General features: G+C 39.6%; 2 protein-coding genes and 1 pseudogene across 2 annotated transcripts in view; all 3 read left to right on the forward strand.

The window, feature by feature from the left end:
* Positions 1-21616, forward strand: part of LOC119878242 (adenylate cyclase type 1-like) — a 342212-nt gene that overhangs the window by 36797 nt on the left and 283799 nt on the right.
* On the forward strand, positions 2565-4332 carry LOC119878240 (annotated as a pseudogene).
* LOC119878234 (aldo-keto reductase family 1 member D1-like) overlaps positions 13055-21616 on the forward strand; it is a 40934-nt gene continuing 32372 nt past the window's right edge. The window contains exon 1 of the mRNA XM_038588917.1: positions 13055-13228. Within this exon, the coding sequence (XP_038444845.1) occupies positions 13136-13228 (93 nt within the window). The 5' untranslated portion in view covers positions 13055-13135. The remainder of the gene's footprint in view (positions 13229-21616) is intronic.

The raw sequence follows: 21616 nt of genomic DNA on the forward strand, positions 1-21616 counted from the left end.
CAGGGTAAAAAATATGTAATTTCTAGCATGTTTTATAATATTAGTTTGCAGTTTTCAAATGTTGAATGATCACATTTTTTTTTCTGGTGTGATTTTTTTGTGTATTTTGATATTAGGCACTTTCATTTTCATCATGTTTTCCTTTCAACATCTCTCTATGTGGTTTGATTGCAACCCTTTTCTGTCGTGCATATTTAAGTAAGATGTGTTTTCTTGTATTTTTTGTCTTAGAAGGATTCTGTATTTAGTATTTTTGTAGAGGATGGGAGTAAACCAGAGTAGTTTTCCTATCCTCACTACTGGGGGAGGCCGCTGTTGTTACCATCAAGAATCCAAAAGTATGGGGCAGCCTGCGTGGCTCAGTAGTTTAGCGCCAACTTCAGCCCAGACCCTGATCCTGGAGACCCAGGATCGAGTCACACATCAGGCTCCTTGCATGGAACCTGCTTCTCCCTCTGCCTATGTCTCTGCCTCTCTCTGTGTGTGTCTCTCATGAATAAATTAAAATCCAAAAGTATGGCCTCCCCATGAAGCTATGTCCATGATTTTGAGATCTGCTTTCTCTTGGTCCATTCTGCCAGCAACTGGAGCACTTTTCTCCCTTGTTCTCAGTCTTTTACTCTACTCCCAGCAGTCTTTTCCTCAAAATATGTTTCTGTTTTTATTGCAGTGAATTTTTCCTGGATATTGCTGAGGTCTTTAAAGAATTACACTACAAGACTTGCTGATTTTCCTGCAGCCCTTAGGGAGGGCTGGGATAAAGCTCATGGGCTTTTTATGTTTACCCACATATTAGATGCTCCATTTGTCAGTTACAGTGATTATTTTCAGATTTGCTTTCTGAGGCTTCCACTCAGATGTAGGTGCTCTCTTTGATGACTCAAGAGTTTTGGGAGAATTTCTGGGGACATTCTTTAGCTATCAGAACTTCTCTGACTGTTTCATATACAACTTCTGTATAGACTAAATCTGAGTCACACAGAATCCTACTTTTTTTAGGGCATAAAGCCCCACCCACTGGTGTTCTAGGTTTCATGGAGTTTCCATTGTCACCAATTTTACTGAAGGTGTCTGTTGTCTTTTTTTCTTTTTCTCTCCTAGTTGCTCTCTCTCCAGTCTGAGGGCTTTGGGAAAGTTTTAAACACTATACTGCCATCACCATCTTCTTTTTCTAAGAGTCTCTCATAAAATCTTGAGCAAAATGTTGTCAACCAAGTAAGAACGAAAAATTAAAGCAGACAATTTTATTTGGGCAAATAGAATTGCAATTCGGAAAACATGGATTCAGGTAGAAACCTAAATTTTGTGACTAGGAAGACAAAGAAAGGGCAGGGTTATAAAAGTGATAGGTGATAAGAGTAGTTCTCGGTCATTATACAAAAGAGGAATTAAAACTAGGTTAATTGGGTCAGTTGAGATGATACGTGAATAGATTGAAATTTTTCAAATTGTGTTGGCTCCTTGCAATCGAAGCATGGGAACAATTCAGGTATCATGGTGAGGAAGGAGTTAAGTCCAGGCTGAGGGCTTGCAGTTGGCAAATAGTTCGTGGTTCTTCTGATAAGGCCATGCATAAGCTCCTCCTCCCTTATGGTCACCTGACTCTATTTTAAAAGAGACTCTTGTAACCAAATTTGCTTGTTCCATTGTGATATCTCCTTTTACATTTTCTCCCTTCGATCTAGATCTTTCTTGACAAGAAAGCATCAATGATCAATCTTTTGGTTTCAGTTCCATTACATTGCCAGAGTGATTAGTACTTGCTCTGGGTCTATCATGTCCCTCAAAGTGGGGAGTCTTATATCCTCATCTATCTTTAAGCCTAAGACTACATTTGAGTGACAAGTAGACCTTTTAGGGAAAGAGGGTTTGAGCTACATCAATTGAAGTGCCATTTTCTATTGTCAAGTGTAGGGCAGATGAATACTCCCTCTTCTCAGCTAGAAGATAATCAGGGACTATCTAATTACCAAGCACAACTTTGGCCAGAGAGTCTAAGGGTCTTTGTTGGCTGCTATTGTTTAGCGACAGATTCCACAATAATTTCAAGAAATAAGGAGAAGATGACATTATAACCTCAATTACATTTATACCTAACCAAGGAAGTAAGGACTTGCCAAAGGAGCAAGTCCTGAATCATGAAAACCTCCTGCTAGATCTTTCTAACCTGACAGTGTAAATTCAGGGAAGGAAGTTTACCAATGAGATCTCTTATTTTGCTTTTGAAAGTTAGGGGCAAAATTAGATTTTTTTTCTACTAGCCTGAAATAAAAGGTTGTTCTAAATTCCAGAGGTCACCACTGCTTAGGAATGACCTGGGAGATAAAGATGAGGGTGTTATCTTTGCAGGCCAATGCCAGAGTAAAGGAAAGCAAGAAGAAAGGCTTTCATGTTTAGTTAAAGTGTGAAGTCATGATGTATCATCTTGAGCAGATGCAGTCTACCTCAATGTCCCCTACTTCTCTTCCTGTATACAGAAGATTGTAGCCGAGAGAACTCCAAGGGGTTTGCAAGGTTTTGTTATGATTTGTATGATTTGTCCAGTAAAGTGGGAATGAGCATCCATGACTGGAGATTATGGAAACTGTATCCCAGGTGAGAAACACATTCTCTAAACCATGGAAAGGACATCAGCAGGGGAAAGCTTCAACCCATCCAGAAAACATACAAACCATAACAAGAACATCACGATAATGCACACTAAGAGGGGGTCTCTGGGTAGTTCAGTCAGTTAAGCATCTGCCTTTGGCTCAGGTCATGATCTCAGGGTCCTGGGCTCCCTGCTCAGCATTGAGTCTGCTTCTCCTTCTCCCTCTGCCCCTACGGCCCTGCTTAGGTATTCTCTCTCTGCCTCTCTCTCTCTCTCTCCCTCTCTCTCTCTCAAATGAATAAATAAAATCTTTAAACACACACACACAGAGACTAAGAGATAGTTGAAGTCCAGCTGCAAGGGGTTCAAAGGGTTCAGAAGAAGGAGGTCTGAGGCTTGTGGGAACAAAAATAGCTTTTCCAGAATTATAGAATACAGGATTCCAAGATTATGACCTGACAGCTCAGACTGCTGGTAGACTGTTCCTGCAATATTATAAAAGTCTCCCCATCAATGTTTATTTATAATCTGAGTCATCTTGCAGTGAAGGAATGCAAAAACTGAAAAATGGGGTTTGTCAGTCAGCCACAAAGACCCAAGTGGCTATCCTGGGTTTCTCATCACCCCAGCTGTTCTTCACTTTACAGCCACTGTTTATCCATCTTAACTTCTTATTCAGGAGCAGACTGTTGCCAAGTTACAAAGACATCAGGATGGCAAAAGTCTGGCAACAAGGGGCCATTTTTTACAGAAGCAGAATTTGAACTTCATCCACATGTGCCATGCATCTTTATATTGCAAAGACAATATAAAGAAGGCAAAATTTTACTTATTTGACAATGCCTCCCATGTAATTTATATATCAAATAAGCCTGATTAATTTAACCAATCCTTTAAAATATCCCAGGTAAAAAAGACTTCATTTTGAAATCAATTTGGGGAAGTTTGTCATAAATATAGAAGGTCTGGATATTTGGTTAAAATAAGATCACAAGGAAAAGCAAGCGGCATCAAGGCGGCCTACGAGCAGGTTCAGAAGGGGCTCCTGAAACTAAAAGGTGTCGCAGAGCTCGGTGTGACCAAGCAGAAGAAGAAAAAGAAGGACAAGGACAAGGCTAAACTCCTGGAAGCGATGGGAACAAGCAAAAAGCACAAGGAGGAGAAGCGGCACGGCTGGACAAGCGAACCCTGGCCCAGGCGGCCTTCGAGAAGATGCAGAAGAAACAGCAAATGGAAAGGATCCTAAAGAAAGCATCCAAAACCCACAAGCAGAGAGTAGAGGACTTCAACAGACACTTGGACACCCTTACGGAGCACTATGACATTCCTAAAGACAGCTGGACGAAGTAGCCTCCCCATCCAGGGTAAGCAGTGGCATCGAGGGGCATTGGAAGGCAAAGTTAAGGTTCTGTTTGGTGCCTTTGGTATTTTCTAGAAACATTCTTTTACACATACCCTTGTGTTTTCTGCTGAGACCAATGCTTTCCAAAGCAGTGTGCCCTCTTGCTGGAACTTGATTAAAGTAAGACTGTTTTACTACCCCCCCCCCAAAAATAAGATCACAAAAAATTAAAAGAATACTTAATTATCTATTAACCTAAGTGACAAGGTTTTAAGGACAATTATAGAAGATCACACCTGCAAAAACCTTAGCTTTTTCTTAAAGTAGGCTTCATATCCAGCATGGAACCCAATGTGGGACTCTAACCCAACCCTGAGATTAAGACCTGAGCTAAGGGATCCCTGGGTGGCGCAGTGGTTTGGCGCCTACCTTTGGCCCAGGGCGCGATCCTGGAGACCCAGGATCGAATCCCACATCGGGCTCCCGGTGCGTGGAGCCTGCTTCTCCCTCTGCCTGTGTCTCTGCCTCTCTCTCTCTCTCTCTGTGACTATCAAAAATAAAAAAATAAAAAATGAAAAGACCTGAGCTAAGATCAAGAGTCAGATGCCCAGCTAAGCTACCCAGGCACCCCAATCCTTAGCTCTTTTTGAATAAAGATTTAGTTTTTCTGAGTAGTCAAAATGTAATAAAGACAAAAATGCAGAATCTTTCTTAGACAGATTACACTGACAGTAAAGAAACTCTGTTTATAATTTTTTGTTAAGAACAGATCTATTATCTAAGAGTAGATCTATTATCTAAGAAAATTTGTTTTAATAGAGAAAAAAACCAAACTAGTTGGATCAGTATAGTTTTTATATTAAAACTCATTTTTCAATCAATTTATTTTAATCTTAGCCAGTTTGATAACATATAAAATTTCTTTCCTTTTCCACAACTCCTCCTACAACTTTTTTCTTAAGATCTTATTTATTCATTTGAGAGAGAGAAAGGGCACAAGTCTGGGGGAGAAGCAGAGGGAGAAAAAGAGAGAGAGAAAGGAGGAGACTCCATGCTGAGCCAGAAGCCCCATGCAGGGCTCAATCTCAGGACCCAAAGATCATGACCTGAGTTGAAGGCAGAGTCTTAACCATCTGAGACACCCTGGCACCCCCAACTTTCTCTTTTTTACATTACAATTTTATCCTATGTTTTTCCTCTTTAAACAACCAGCCTCACTTTAGGACAATATTTTCAACAAAATAAAAGTTATCTCCATTTCTCATAACTTCCCTTCCTAAAAACACACCCACTTTCCTGGCATACAGAGATGTTTCCCTTATTATTTCTAGTAGCTTTGATTACATATATTAATTAGAATCTTTAATCCTTAGAAACCTTAGTCTCTAGTGAAAACTAAGAAGCAATTGTGATCTATCTATAACTGTCTTTATATCATTATTCTTTAGCATTGCAAATTTATGAATAAATTTTATAATTTCTAGAAGCATTGCCTTTTTAAATTTTCCCACGTAGACTAACACATCCAAATATCTTTAGTTTCTCTGTAATGATAAGCCAAAAGTAGATAAATGTATGTTTAGTACTTAATGTTGTAGTATTTTTGTCCTGTTTAGAAAATGACCTAAGTCTTTACTGAAATGTCATTATTTAACTTAGCAAAACTCTAAGGTTTTAAGTTACCAAAAAGATTTCGGAAGACTTTTAAAAGTTCACCTAAATTTTTAAAATTTCACTTACATCTATTTAATTTACTTGTTCTTAGTAATTATGTTTAGATTAGTCATAAGAATTTTACAGGACAGTCATTATATGTCAATTAAGGAGAGACAAACATTCTTGTGCATTTTTCTCAGACATAGTCACTGCTAAAATCTGGTGGATTAACACCCCACCTGACCCGCTGAAAAAAATTAATAGTTTTTTTTTTAAGTATCTTCAAGATAGATTTCCTTGTACAGATTTCTTCCAGTACTAAAATTTCTCTCATGTTATGAATCCCAATCTTCAACCTTGTAAAAATTAGATTTTGCTAAGTGGGAAATATCAGAAAGGGAGACAGAACATGAAAGACTCCTAACTCTGGGGAACGAACTAGGGGTGGTGGAAGGGGAGGTGGGTGGGTGGTGGGGGTGACTGGGTGGTGGGCACTGAGGTGGGCACTTGATGGGATGAGCACTGGGTGTTATTCTGTATGTTGACAAATTGAACACCAATAAAAAATAAATTTATTTTAAAAATTAGATTTTGCCTCCACATCAACAAAATGCTTCTTGTGAGATGGTTAAGTCCTGCCAACTAAAGTCAGTTTATTGAAGAGCAGGAACCACCTGCTATTGCAATGGTCAGTTTGCTGTCTTCAGAGTTACTGTCTCCTGATTTGCAGCAGGAATTGTTTTACTTCACTTAGAAAATATGTCTGCCTGTAGGATCCAATGATTAGTACACTCCTGTTAGGAGTCTCCATAGAGTCTGTGCCCCCCTAAAGTACCATTTCTTGTGTGGATATTACCTCTAGAGGCCCATTTTACCAGCTTACATATATCAGCCAGAGTATTCATGGACAATCACATAGCCTTTGCATTCTTCTTAACTAAGAGAACACACCTTGGTGCAAATACATAAATACTAGAATAGACCCAGCTGGTTGTTTAAGCACATGTTTGACACCTGGGGTTAGTTATCCAGTCCTCTTAGTGAACAGATTTTTACAAAACTAACAATATTTTTTTCTGGTAATTGCCTATATTTTGGTGGCTCAGTGCATTCTGCTACTGTACAGCCACTTTCACATCAGATGATTGAACAATTCATTCTACAAGAGAAGGATCAGAAAGGACTAACTTGGGATCCCTGGGTGGCGCAGCAGTTTGGCGCCTGCCTTTGGCCCAGGGCGCGATCCTGGAGACCCGGGATCGAATCCCACGTCGGGCTCCTGGTGCCTGGAGCCTGCTTCTCCCTCTGCCTATGTCTCTGCCTCTCTCTCTCTCTCTCTGTGACTATCATAAATAAATAAATAAATTTTTAAAAAAAGAAAGGACTAGCTTTTATCTGACTTAGATGCAATATCCCCCAAATAATCTAACCAGAATAATCCAGACAATGGGAAAAATCTTGTCAAAGACTAGTATCCCATGGCCTGATTTGTCTGTCCTTGGCCAAATATGGGGATTAGAAAGGAAAAAAGCAACCTTTGGACCCATTACCTAGTAGCTGGCCTAGTTTCTGCTAGTAAACTATAGTGTTCCCCTGTTAACCATAAATAATTTCACAGAATATCAGAATCCAGAGGACTCTTTGTGACCATGATGGGATAAGAACTAAGTCTACTCCATAATTATGTCTGAGTGGAGACACTATGCCACCTCAAAAATGACTAACTATTCCATCTTCAGCTAACAGGAGGACTGCTACTTTTTCTCTAATGGCAACTGTAATCACACTCTGTTCCTCCTATCTCCTAGGTAAAAGTTATTGTAATACCCCAATCATAGTATTGTTCCTACTTTATGAAGTGTACACACACACACCTGCATCCTCAAACCTTCCCCCCAAATCACCTAATGTAAGCATAATTTCTACCATATGCCGTCTCTCTCTTTCTCTTAACAAGGCATCCAATGCTTCCCCACAGACTGCAAGTCTTCTTGCTGCAGGGAGCTTATAAAACTAACTCCATTTATTAATAGTATGTTCCTACTGGTCCTTGACTGGTTAGCACCACCAAGTGATTGATGAAATGGGGCCAAGTAAAGTACCTGACGTAGGATATACCTGATATATTTTTACTGGTTGTTATAATTATCATTAACAGCTATCCAGGAAACAGATGAAATCAACCTTTATCTCTGATACAGTCAAAAGTAAGGATTTTTCTATTATCAGATCTACAGAGAGAATAGTATCTAGTTGGCATTGTGAGCACATTATATATGGAGGTCTCGATTTATTCTCATGTAATTATGACTTGTTTGAGTTAGTCACTTGCATAAATTCCTTAAAAATAGTTTTTATGGCTCATTGATGTCAACTCTGCTAGAGTTCCATTAAAGGTACTAGAGGGGAGTAGTTAAAATGACTCTGTGGTCAGACAGACTAATGATCCTGCCAGTGATTGTGCAATTTTTGGTAAGTAACTTCTCTTGACCTCAACGCCCTCTCTATAATAGTATATTACTCACTGTGTTCATTTTCATAGGCTGTAATAACAAATTACCACAAACTGAGTTGCTTAAAACAAAAAAAAAGTTATTCTCTCACAGCTCTGGGAGCTCTATGTCCATAATCAAGGTATCAGTAGGGCCATACTCCTTCTGAAGGCTCTGGCAAAGAATGTTTCTTTGCCTCTTCCTATCTTATGTGAGAGCTATACTTGGCATTCTTCAATTTGTAGATACATCGCTCCAATCTCTACCTCTGTCATCACAAAAGACTCTTCCTTATGTATCCATATCTCTGTTTTCTCAAGTCATCAGTCACTGGATTAGAGTCCACCCTAATCCATGCTGGCCTCATTTTAACTAATGACATCTTCAATGACCCCATTTCCAAATAAGGTCACATGCTGAGATTTGGGGTGAACATGAGCTTTGGGAGGATGCTACACAGCTCCAAAACCACATAAATTTGTTGTGAAAATTAAATGAGAAATTACATGTAAGAGACATAGTAGATACTCAAAAATAATCTCCATTATCATTAAAATCATTTGTGAATTTAGAGCAGAAAAAGAGTAATAATCTACAAGCAATTCTTTTATTGAATAAAAATAGGTTGTCAATTTATTTTGACAATATCAATATATAAAGAGTAATTTCAGCCATTTCTCACACTCAAAAAACAATCCAATATTTAAATTCACCTCAATTTAATCAAGATGTGTAATAAATTAAAAATTATTTTAAGGGGACACATGGATGGCTCAATGGTTGAGCATCTGCCTTCAGCTCAGGGTGTGATCCTGGGATTCCAGGATCAAGCCTCACATGGAGCTCCCTGCGGGGAGCCTGCTTCTGCCTCTGCCTATGTCTCTGCCTCTCTCTGTGTGTCATGAATAAATAAATAAATAAAATCTTTTAAAAAATTATTTTAAGAAATATGTGAGGGTTCTAGTTCCAGGTAAGATGGCTCTCCCACTGAATACAGTGACAAAATGTGAAATATATATGTGAAAGTTATTTCAGGAATCTGAAAAATAAATAGTAGCAGGCAGATGTGGAAAGAGACAGCAGAACTCATGTACCACTGGAGTCTCTCAGTATCCCTCCCACCAATCAGAAAGTGAGCAAGAGAGTGGCAGACAGAGAGAACTGTGGTACATCCAGACAATAGAATATAATTCACCACTAAAAGCAAACAAGCTACCAAGCCATGAAAAGACATGGAGCCAGCCTATGTGCATATTACTAAGTGAAAGAAGCCAATTTGGAGATCTGTATGGCATTCTGAAAAAAACACTTTGGAGACAGTAGTAAGATCCGTGGCTGCCAGGGATTAGGAAGGAGAGAGGGATGAATAAAGCAGAACACAGAGGATTTTTAGGGCAATCAAACTATTCTGTATGATACTAGTACGGTAGATACCTGACATTATACATCTTTCAAAATCCATAGATGTACAATGTTAACAGTGAATCCTAAAGTAAACTATGGAGTTTGGTGGATAGTAATATGTCAAACAACTACCTCAGTTGTAACAAATGTACCACTCTGGTGGGGGATATTGGTAGTGGGAGAAATCAGAGCATGTGTGAGGGCAGCAGATGGGAACCGTCTGTACTTACTATTCAAATTTGCTGTGAATCTAAAACTTCCCTAAAAAATAAAGTCTAAGAAAAAAGAACTCATTGGATGGTCTCAGTAGCAGAATGGAGGAAAGAAGACAGAGGAAAGAGTTAGTGAACCTGAATAGATGTCAGTAGTAAGTAATACAATCTCAAAACAGAAATTAAACATATTTTTTAAAAATGAGAAGGGGCACCTGGGAGGCACAGTGGGCTAAGTGTCCAATTCTTGGTTTCAACTCAGGTGGTGATCTCAAGGTCATGAGATGGAGCCCCCTGTTGGACTCCATGCTGGGAGTGGAGTCTGCTTAAGATTTTCTCTCTCTCCCTGCCCCTCCCCCACTTCTTAAATAAATAAATCTTTTTAAAAAAGGAAAAGAGGAAAGTAGCAGAGTAGGGAGCTCTAGGGCTCTGTCCTTTTATTTAAAAAAAAAAAACACAACTAATGAGTTGGTAAAGCTGTCAGCCTCATTTTTTGCAGAACTTTGGAGTATAGTCAAGAGTCTAAAACAACCAGGAATAAGCATAGTGAAGAAAGAAGCTGCTGCTTTGCATTAAGAGAGAGGGCTGTGGTGGTTCCAATGACCTGCTGGCCATCCCCCATAAGCCTGATCTGTGGCAGCCATGAAGACTAAGCCCATACTCCTGGTACAGGATGCTAGGGCCATAGGAACCAATGGAGACGTTACTCTCAAAGAATCATCATTGTAGGTCCCAGCCTGTCTGGTGGCACCGTGAAGGAACACGAAAGGGCTTGCTTTTATTTTGCCTAACTCAAGCATTCCTATGGGACAAAGGCAGCTGCCTAGGAGGCTTTCGCTCTGTGTACTTAAAGACAGAAATTGTAGGGGTACCTGGCTGGCTCAGTCAGTGGAGCATGCGGATCTTGATCTTGGTCATGAGTTCGAGCCCCGTGTTGGGCGTAGAGAGTATTTAAATAAATAAACTTGAAGAAAAAAGATAGAAAGTTTGGCTCTGGCAGCCTGAAGTTAGTTTGAACAGCCAAAAGACTGAAAAGCCTGAGAAAGAAAAAATTGGGAAAGGGGATATGTGACGGTGGGGGTGGGGACACTTTAATCATGAAAGCCACACATATTCTCAGGGCTGGTGAAAAAGGTCAGAAAGGCCTGAGAACACCCTCAGCTTTCATCTCTGACTGGCCTTCAGGCTCTATGCAAGCTGGAAGCAAAGACTAAGGCAACATGGTAAGCAGTGTGGGAAAGCAAAGTGGTGCCCCCAAAGGAGCCAATCTGCAACACTAAGAGAATCTGTAGGGTTTTTTGAGGCAAGCATTAAAGGAAACTGTCAAAACACCAAGTGACCATGATCACTAAGATAGCCAAACACAGCTTTCACATGACAAACAGTATAGACTTGCCAAAGAGAGTTAGAGAAGTCAGTAAAAAAAGCAAACAATAACAACTCACAAGCAGCAGAAACAAACCCCAAGGGAGAGGAAATATCTGATTTCTAGAACACTCACACTGTAATATTCAAAATCTCCAGTGTTCAATTAAAAAATTACAGAATGTGCAAAGAAACAAGAAAATATGGCTCATTCACAGGGAGGAAAAAAGGAAATTATGAATGTCCATGAGGACACCAGGGCATTGGACTTACTAGACAAAGACATGAAATCAACTCTCTTAAATATGCTCAAAGAGCTAAATAAAGTCACAGGGAAAGAACTAAAGGAACCAGGAAAACACCATCTCACCAGACACAGAACATTACTAAAGAGATAGAAATTATAAAAATGAATCACACAGAAATTCTGGAGATTAAAAATATAATCATTGAAATGAAAAAATAACTGGAGGGTTTCAACTGTAGATTTGAGCCTGCAGAAGAATCCAGGAACTTGAAGATAGATCCATTGAGATCATCCAGTTCAAGAAAAGAATGAAAATAAATAAATAAATAAATAAATAAATAAACAAACAAACAAACCAAACTCAAGACACCTATGAGAGACACCATTGATACACCAACATATATAAAACAAGAGTCCCAGAAGGAGAGGAGAGGAAGAAACCAAAAGAATGTTTGAAGAAATAATACCCCAAACTTCCCAAATTGGATGAAAATCATGAATCTAAATATCCAAGAAGCTCATTTAGCTACACACCAAAAAAGTCAAAAGTAATAAAAATAGAGAAACATATACTAGCCAGCATCTTAGCACACAAAGGTGTACAATAAGTATTTGTTGGATCAATTTGCAATGTTGAAGACCACTATGGCCCATGTTCCATGCTCCCCAACCTACTTGAAATCGTTATATCCCCCGGCTGCTTATGTATCTGTAAGCAAGAATGATGGTCCCAGAGAGCAAGTGAATTATAGGCAAACTTCAGCACATTCTCACCATCCTGAACACGGTTATCTTTGAGGTCACAGAGTCCAAAGCTCACATTTTACACACAGCACAATCCTTTGGAGAAAGGGCATAATAAACATTGGTTAGTTGTTTCTCTACTTGTTACTTCTTTCCTTTTCCTTAACAATCTCCAAATTCTGCCCTGATAAGATTAACCCTAACTCTAAACTTAGAAATGGCTTCTAATTATCTGCAGGTGATTAATCTTTTATTTCCATTGACCATCATGATTGGCAGTGCAGACCAAAAAAACCATGCCTAGGTTGCTGTGTGACCAATGAGGTAAATAAAAATCTCTTTTTTCTGGAGTCTGTATCTGGAATCACATTACTCCATGGGCCAGTCATCATCTTTTAACGATAAGGGGGAAGTCGGCTGAGGGGGAAGGAAACAGAGACATGGACTGGAGGATGAGAAATTGGTTCCTGGCCATATTACTTATTTCTCTGGCCCAGTGTTTCCCAAACTTAACTAGGTAATAAAATCCTAAACCCCTTCCTAGTCCTGCTGCATCAGAATCCCCAGGCTCATTCATGGGGGTGGGGGGGGGTGAATAATGGCAAAAAAGGCAAATCCTGGGAAACTGTTGTAGTCTCACCTGAAGCTAGCCCTAAGATTGAAGCTTTCAAAAATATGAACCAATAAATGTCCTTTATAATTTAAGAGATTTTGAGACCGGCCTGTTACTTGGCAATGAAAGCATCCTCACTGGTAGAAACCAACTAGACTTTTTTTTTTTTTACTTCTTTTTTTGTTTTGTTTTCCCTCTTTTCTTTGTAGAGAAGTAAGAATCAACTCTCAATGGGTTATGTTATTTACATGCCTCTGATAAAGTTCAAAGGACAAGCTCAGGATTTTCAAAACAACCTAAAAAAAAAACAGATTGAGAAATACATCTGCTAATCTCTCTTCCCTCCCACTTCTCCTCCCTCTGGCTCTCCTTTCTTTAATTAACTAGGCCCTAGAACATCTTTTCTAAGAGACTTCTCTAGAGGCATCCAGAATCTCTCCTAAAAACTTGAAACCCAAACTCCCTCCAGGATGTACCTCAGTGCTGCAAATCACCGCATACCCCTAAGTGATGGAAACAGCATTCCTATCATCGGTCTTGGGACCTACTCAGAACCTAAACTGGTAAATTTCTCTCTCTCTCTTTTTTTTTAACTTTCCTAGAGCATAATGTTTAATTAATTGTGTTGATCTCATTGATTTACTTTTCATAATAATGAAAGTAATCTTCAAGGAGTACTATTTGGCATCCCTGAGTATTGAACCAGAGGTTAAAACTATACCAGTTTATAATTTAAAATTATCTTGAATTAGAAAATGAGACCTTTCTTCTTCCTTTGCTGAAATTTAAGTGAATACTGATTATTAGAATCAACTGAGGCACATGAAATTTCTGAATTTATTACTTGTGGGGTTTTAGAAACTTATATTTGAGACTTTCTACTTTAGTCTAAGAAATACTTGGTAAAAACCTACCAGGGTGAAGACCTAGTCTTTAGGAGCTTCAGATATGAGAACAGTGTCTGTGCTGCCTAGGGATTAAAAATCAAATAGAGGAAGCAGACTCTTTAATAGCTAATTGTAGAACAATGAAAATAACAGTAAATGCTATCCTAGAACTATAAACTATCTCTCTGAAAATACAGAAAAGAAAATCGTTAATTTGACCTTCAGGATTGAGTGGGCTTCCATTGAAACATAGTTTCTACTTATAAGAAAAACATCTTTCTGCTTTCTTCATTGCAAGTCAAACATAATGGTGATTACCGGAATAAATAGTGCTATGGTGTAGAAACGCTACCAGATTTGTGTGCTGATATAGGAATGACCTCTGTCAAGCTAACTATAAATTAGAAGCCAAAGAGGGAGAACTGAGGCAGGATGTTGTGGGCAGAAAGGGAAGTGTAGAGGCACAAGGGTATATGATTTGTCCAGCAAAGGCCAAGCCTGCAGTGGCTGGCACAAGAAATTAGTGGTGGAGGCAGGGGCAGCTGGCTCTGGAAATGCAGGTTGAGACTAGATCATAAAGGACCTTGAATACCATGCTGAAGAGTTGGAATTTTATTCTGTATAAAGGGGGAATTATGTGAAATTTGAAAACAAAGGGAAAGCATCACAAGATCAGTGCTTTTGAAAGATAACTGTGGGGCAGCATAGAGCATGGAAGGCAGAGAAAGAAAACTAAACTACATATACCAAGATCCTAATCTCACATTCCACCGTAATTGCCCAATTCCCTTGTGTTTTTTTGTTTTTGTTTTTGGTTTTTTTTTTGTTTGTTGTTTTTTTTTTGTTTTGTTTTGTTTCAATTTTCTTGTTCTTGATAATGCAAAGGAAAATCACTTTTGGAACAATTACAACTGTCTGAGTCATGGGCCCCTTCCTCTTCTTATTTTGCCCATTGTGTATGACCTCAGTTACAATCTTGGCTCCAACCACATACATGCAGAGACACCTATTTCCAGGAAATCTCTATTTCCTTTTCTGTTGTTGTTTCTTTGGTGGGGGGTGAGGGGTTGTTACATATTCCCATACAACTGTGGACTGGCTACATCAGAACCACCTAGGGACTTTTCAAAAAATACAGATCCATGGGCCTCACCTCTAGTCTACCAAATCTGGATCTTTATTTTTTTTTTTAAGATTTTGCTTATTTATTCCTGAGAGACACAGAGAGAGACATAGACACACAGGCAGAGGGAGAAGCAGGCTCCATGCAAGGAGCCCAAAGTGGGACTCAAACCTGGGAATCCAGGATCATGCCCTGAGCCAAAAGCGCAGGCGCTCAACCAGTGAGCCACTCAGGCATCCCCAGATCTGGATCTTTAGAGGTAAAGGCTGAATATCTGCATTTAACAAGCTCTTTGGATAATTCTCTTGGACAGTCAAGTATGTATTCTTTCTTTTACATATACCTCAAACTCAACATGACAAAACTACGCTATCCATCTCCCCTTCCACCCCCACCAAAATACTTCTTCTCCTAGCAAATAACACTACCACCCTGAGCCAGAAGTCCGAATATATTCCTTCATTCTGCCCTCTTCCTCATGCCTCCCACCTTGTCCACATTGCATCCAAATCATTGCTGTTCAGTTTATCTCAGAAATATGTTCTCAATTCACCCTCCTCTTCATCTCCTTTGTCACTGCCTTAGTTTAGTTCCTAATTTATCATTAGGCTGTTCTTCCAATTTTGTCCCTTTCAATCAATGATATAAACTGGGGCTGTCAGGATCTTCCTTGGACCCCCCCCCCCAAATCTGATCATATCACTCCTCTGGTTAATTATTTCAGTGGCTCTCTATCAATTATAGGATAGAGTCCACATTCCTTATTTTGCACACTGAGCTCTCATGGTTCAGTCAAGACCCGACTGTCCAGCAGAATCTACCACCATTCTTCTATCTCCCTTCTGTGTGTCAAACATAATCGCCTAAGTTCCTAGAACAACTCCCCCATCTCCATGCCTATGAACATGCTGCCTTCTATCTAGAACACCCTTTCTTGATTTGTTCAGTTCGCCAACTTCTACTAAGCCTTCACGACTCATCTCAAGGACACTGCTCCTTAGAATCCCATCTCTCCAGCCACCACAACTTGCCTGTCTGGAGTGTTCACATAGCCCCTTTGACTTGACTTTACTATAGCTCTTATCATATTATATTGTAATCATTGTTTCTCTGCAGTCTTCCACAAGACTGTGAAATTCATTATGAAAGAGAGGATGTCTTGTTCAGCTCTATATTTCCAGAATAGCATCTAGTGTGTAATGGGTATTCAGCTGATGCTTTCAAATTAATGAGTTTGTAAAAGGGAATATCTATGTTTGTGAGCATCAGAGATGTAAATGGATATGACAACAACAGCTAAAATTTGGGGGCACCTAACGTGTAATGTATTTTCTAATTTAATCCTCAAAACATCATGAAAGGTACTACCATTTAACCCCATTTATAACAGATGATAAAACTGAAGTATAGAGAGATAGAAAATTGCCCCAAACTTACAATGCTAGAGAATACAGCCTATGTGTCTAGTAATATTAAATGCTATAATTTAGAGACATTCAAAATCAGTCATGTTATTCCCCAAAAAATAGCTATTATTCACTTCAGGAGATAAGACATACTCTAATTAGACAATATAAGTGAGAAGAATACTATGAGAAAAGAAGATCATGTATATACCAACTACATTTGTGATCAGAAATATTACCAGTTGCAAAGTAACAAATGGACTTAATGGTATGTCTCATAAAATTAGAAACTCTAATGTAAAGAAAAATATACAACATTTATCTGCTGCAGGGGAAGATGAGAAGTGAGAACAGAGTATCTCAGATAAAGTAGATTCCTGGCTTTCTCTTCCAAGCTATGCAACTGATAACCCTTTATCATCTTCCCAGGACTGATGAAACAGAGGTTAGAACTACCTGTGCCCAAGTCAGCCACCATGAAATAAAGGTACTCAACTGAATTTAACTTCAGAATCAGTCTTAGTCCTGAAGGCAAAATTTAGTCCTGATGCCAAAATTCAGTCTTCTCTACTTGGCATGCCTTAGATTCTTTTCAAGCCCTCATTCCACAACAACTAGTAGAAGGCGAATGCCAGGCTGAGGTAACCCTTTAACTGAAATTCATCTTTTATGTATGTGGTCACATCAATCAGTATCTGTCCTGGGATCCTGTTCACTTTTGACACCAAAGTTAGAGAGCAGAAGAGTAGCAGGGAAAGATCTAGCCATATCTTCAAGAGGATAAGGGTGGAAGCAGATATGAAAGGCCAAAGTGAGGAAGGCTAACAATGCCTCTTCTTACCTTTGCCCCATTAGATTCCACCAAAACACGTGGAGATAGGAGTTGGGAACGCAACTTGGAAGAATAGTAGTATGTAGCTGTGTGAGGGTCCCCAGCCCAGCTTCTCCTGGCTTTCAAAGTTTTTTTTTCTTAATGAGCCCAAATTTCTTTTTTCCCATTTTACTAGTAGTTTCTTTTTGTTTTTTTGTTAAAAAATGCGCCCATATTTCTTTTTTTTTCTATTTTACTAGTAGTTTCTTAATGAACCCAAATTTCTTTTTTTTCTATTTTACTAGTAGTTTCTTTTTATTTTTTTATAAATTTATTTTTTATTGGTGTTCAATTTGCCAACATATAGAATAACACCCAGTGCTCATCCCATCAAGTGTCCCCCTCAGTGCCCATCACCCAGTCACCCCCACCCCCCACCCACCTCCCCTTCCACTCCCCCTCCCCCAGTTCGTTTCCCAGAGTTAGGAGTCTCTCATGTTCTGTCTCCCTCCCTGATATTTCCCACTCATTTTTTCTCCTTTCCCCTTTATTCCCTTTCACTATTTTTTATATTCCCCAAATGAATGAGACCATACAATGTTTGTCCTTCTCCAATTGACTTATTTCACTCCTCATAATACCCTCCAGTTCCATCCACGTCGAAGCAAATGGTGGGTATTTGTTGTTTCTAATGGCTGAGCAATATTCCATTGTATACATAGACCACATCTTCTTTATCCATTCATCTTTGGATGGACACCAAGTGAGCCCAAATTTCTTGTAAAAGTGTTTCATGCCTATGGACTCAGGGAATTTGAGATGGAACCAACACTTAGTATCACTAAGCACTCTGTGCATTATCCCACCTCATGATGACTAATGAAAAGTAACACCTACAAATTATCCATGTGACTTTCTCCTTTTGAAAGCTTCTCAGAATGTTTTCATACAGGGATGCAATAATCTATAATAACCTCCCTACAGCTCCATCCGGGAAGGTCCCAACAGGTGAGGGTTTGGGTCTTACTCCTTTTTTCAGTTTTGATAGAAATTAATCCTGTTTTTATGAACATCAGCCCATGGGGTTAATAATCCTTATTTATCAAAAACTTCAAGAAAAACTCAAGAATGTTACCAGATGTGCAAATGACACAAATCCAGGACCAATGGTAAATATTTTGGAAAATGGACAATAATTTAGTTTGACAGATATTTATTGTGTGCCTACCAAATGCAGGGCATTTTTCTAGGTAGCATAGGGATTGAAACAATGGTTTAGAAACAAGGGATTTAAGTGGAGTGACTGAGGATGAAAACACACACACACATATAACTAAAATGTAAGGAAAAGCTGAAGTGCTTTAAGAGAGAGAACACTGGTTCAATGTTAAAGTAGCAATGAGCAAATCCAGTTATGAGGTAGATCAAGAAACATCAAGTTATGGGGAAGGAGTGGTGGTCTGGGAAGTAGATTGGGAGTCATAAATGATCCTGTATTCTTTCCTGGGTGGCCCTTGTTGAGATTCCGGTAGCTGAAAGCAGGTTTCACAGTCTGGAGAGTGAGCCAAGGGCTTTGTATCTGGGGCAAGGGAAAGGTGAAGTCCAAACCCTTGATGAGTAGTAAGGGGGAGCCTGAAAAATCAAGTCTGTTCTGCCCCTGAGCTGGAAGGGGATGGGGGGGATAGGCTTAGGACTCCTCAGGATTTTGCCATCCTTTACATATTCCTTGCTTTTTCTTCAATGCCCATCAAATCTCCTCCTCTCAACCCAGGGAACCTTATTTCACATTATACCAGGCATTTTTATTATATCCTGGGGACAACATGCTAAAGGAAAAGAATAATTCAATGACACTTGTGAAAGCACGGTAAAAGAACTTGATTCAAGGGCAGGTGTTGTTGTGATAGGTCTAAGAACCACTGCAATGGGATTTTGCAGGAGTGGGGGAGCAGAGAAGTTGAGCTCCCACTCCAAATACAGCATGGGAATTTATAGCGAAGGAGCAGGGTAGGGGTCAGTGGCTGGAAAAATGCTGAGAGAAAACATCAGGGATAAGGGCTAAATTGGTTGATTGGCTAAATCAATCTAACAGGATTCTTGCTATGACATTGCCTGGGCGATGGTGGCAGTTGAGGGTTCCTGATTAGACAGGGAGAGGGATCATACATAGAGGGCAAGGAGTTGTTCCTAAACTGACTTATCAGGATTCTTGCTGAAGTCGGTTGATGCAAAAACGAAAGAATCTTTGTCAGCAGTCGGAGTGGTTCCATAACCTCCACCTAAAGAGACCAGGAACCAGACAGCAAGCACAAATAAGTGTCCTGAGGAGGTAAGTCTATTTCTGTGTTTTGTTCTGCTTTCCCATTCTGATAGCAGGCATGAGTGCAAGAATCAGCAAAACTGGAGACCCCACTGACCAGTCCAAGGATAGCACCTTCTCCACTACAGTCAGTTGTATGCACAAGCAAGGGTGCAGCATGGCCTGACTTTCTAACAATTTTCAGAAAACATTATAAAGTAATTATGAATTTTTAGGTAATGGCAACTCATTTATGGTTTTGTAAAATGTTCTGTGGGCTGATATTCTGAGGGTCAAGAATTCAGTTGGTGTTTGTTTTTACTTTAGTACAGTGTATATCCTGAGTTCTTTCCAATACCTGTGATCCCCTCATACTCACACACCTGCCACAGAAGCCTTGGCTTTTAAAAATCAAACACCAAGAAATGACCTCTGCATTTTGTTTTATACACACACACACATATCATTCCTCTCCAGAGGCAATTAGTGCTACACATCAAGCTGCAAAAAATAGTTTGGGCCAGGTAACAACAACAACAAAATACCAGGGAGCAAAGAATGGGTTTCTTTTTCAAAAATATTAACCTGTCCAAATTACAATGAATTAAAATGCGAAGAGACAGAACACATAGAGATCAGGTGAGAAGGCTTCTATAATAAATCAGGCAAAAAAGAACAAAGACTTGAACGTGGTTGGTAGCTCTGAGGAAACTAATTTGGCTGGAGCCTAGGAAGGAAGGAACTTGGCCGAAGACCACACATCATTGAGGGAAGCTCTACAAAGCTTGGCAACCAATTGGATCTAGGCTAAGGAGAGCAGATGGTAGATCTAAGGCCAAAAATGATGTTTTAGGCCCAAATCTAAGGCTTTGAAACTTATTGAGTCAAATCTAAGGCTTTGAAACTTACTGAGTCACTTACTCCCTTATTTTTTTATCTACCTCCTTCTCTTTTTTTAACATTTAAAATTTTGAAGTACAATGGACTTAAGGCGGGACAAATACTTTTTGTCGCTCCTTAGCTATAAGATCCAAAATTAGAACATACCAGACCCCAGAAACTCTGTGTGTGCCCTTCCCAACCTGAAAGCCTTCCTCCCTCAAGAGGGGATTGCTCTTCTAAGTCTTACGGTGATGACTTTTCTTGCTTTTTTTTGTAAGAATTTTCTAAGAGTTACACAACTGTAACATACATTTCTATACAATTTTTGAACTTCACATGAATAGAAACACTGGTTGCCCCATTTTTTTCTGCTTCTTTTTCTAAATATAATCTTGTAAAACTCACCCATGTAATTAATCACGGTCTTTGGCCATTTTTATTGCTGTATGACTGCTTAATCATAAGAATATGTCAGTATCCATTTCACTGTTGATGGGCATTTGAATTGCTTCCAGTTTGGGGCTTTGCAGACACTATTTCTAGAAAGAGTCCTACACAGGTCTTATTGCACACATGTATGAATTTAGCTAAGATATACATGTAAGAGTGGAACTGCTGTCCCGTGGACTACAGTATCTTCAATTTTAGGAGATGATGTCAATATAAATAATTTCCAAGGTATTCATATAATTTGCACTTCTTCCAACAATGTATGAGGGTGGCTCTGCTCCTCATTCTCATCAACATTTGGAGTCTTTTTAATTAATGTCATTTTATAAGTGTAGAATAAACTCTTATTGTGGTTTAATTTCCCTTTCCTTTACTCTAGATGAAATTGGCCAGTTTTTCCTATTTTTATTAAACATTTTTGATATCTTTCACGAAGTGTGCCTTCTGTGCATTTTTCTTTTTTGGATTTCTCTTTTCTTCTTGATAGTGGATTTGTAAAATATCTAGTATGAGACCTTTGTCAGTTACATCTATGCGAAAATACCCCTTCCTATTTGTCTTTTTACGCTTTTAATGGTGTCTCGATGAACAGAGTCTATTTTCATAGTCCCGTTTATCGCTTAATGTATGTATCATTAGTACTCTCTGTAGCTCAAGAAATCCTTCTTTACCCTAGTGTCTTCTTGGGTTGGGTCCTCTGGAGAACAGCCTCTGAGAAGGAGACTTGCATGCGGGCGGCTCAGTGGAGAACACTCTCAGGACTCAGGCCTGTAGAAGGGAGAATAGCAGTTCCTACAGTGGGAAGAGTGCACTGTGATCCGGTCGCTCCTTGGTCCCACAGGGTGCTCTGGAGGGGGCCACGGGGTTGTGCTGGGTTGGGGTGCGAGAGCCAGCCTGTTCTACCCTGGATCGCGCGTGCAGGGAATCAGACGGGAGTAAGCAGCGGCCCACACTGCTGGCAGCTAAGCCAAGGAGGGCGTCTGCCCTGCGGCACCCGCCACCGCCACTACGGCTACCGGAGGTCTCCTGAGCCTGCGGGCTTCGTATGCGAAGTCCACCCCCTGGGAGAAGCGCTCCCAGAGTGGTTTGGTCT

Source organism: Canis lupus, unplaced genomic scaffold, assembly GCF_011100685.1.
Source record: "Canis lupus familiaris isolate Mischka breed German Shepherd unplaced genomic scaffold, alternate assembly UU_Cfam_GSD_1.0 chrUn_S1282H1459, whole genome shotgun sequence".
In the NCBI taxonomy this organism is placed as follows: Eukaryota; Metazoa; Chordata; class Mammalia; order Carnivora; family Canidae; genus Canis; species Canis lupus.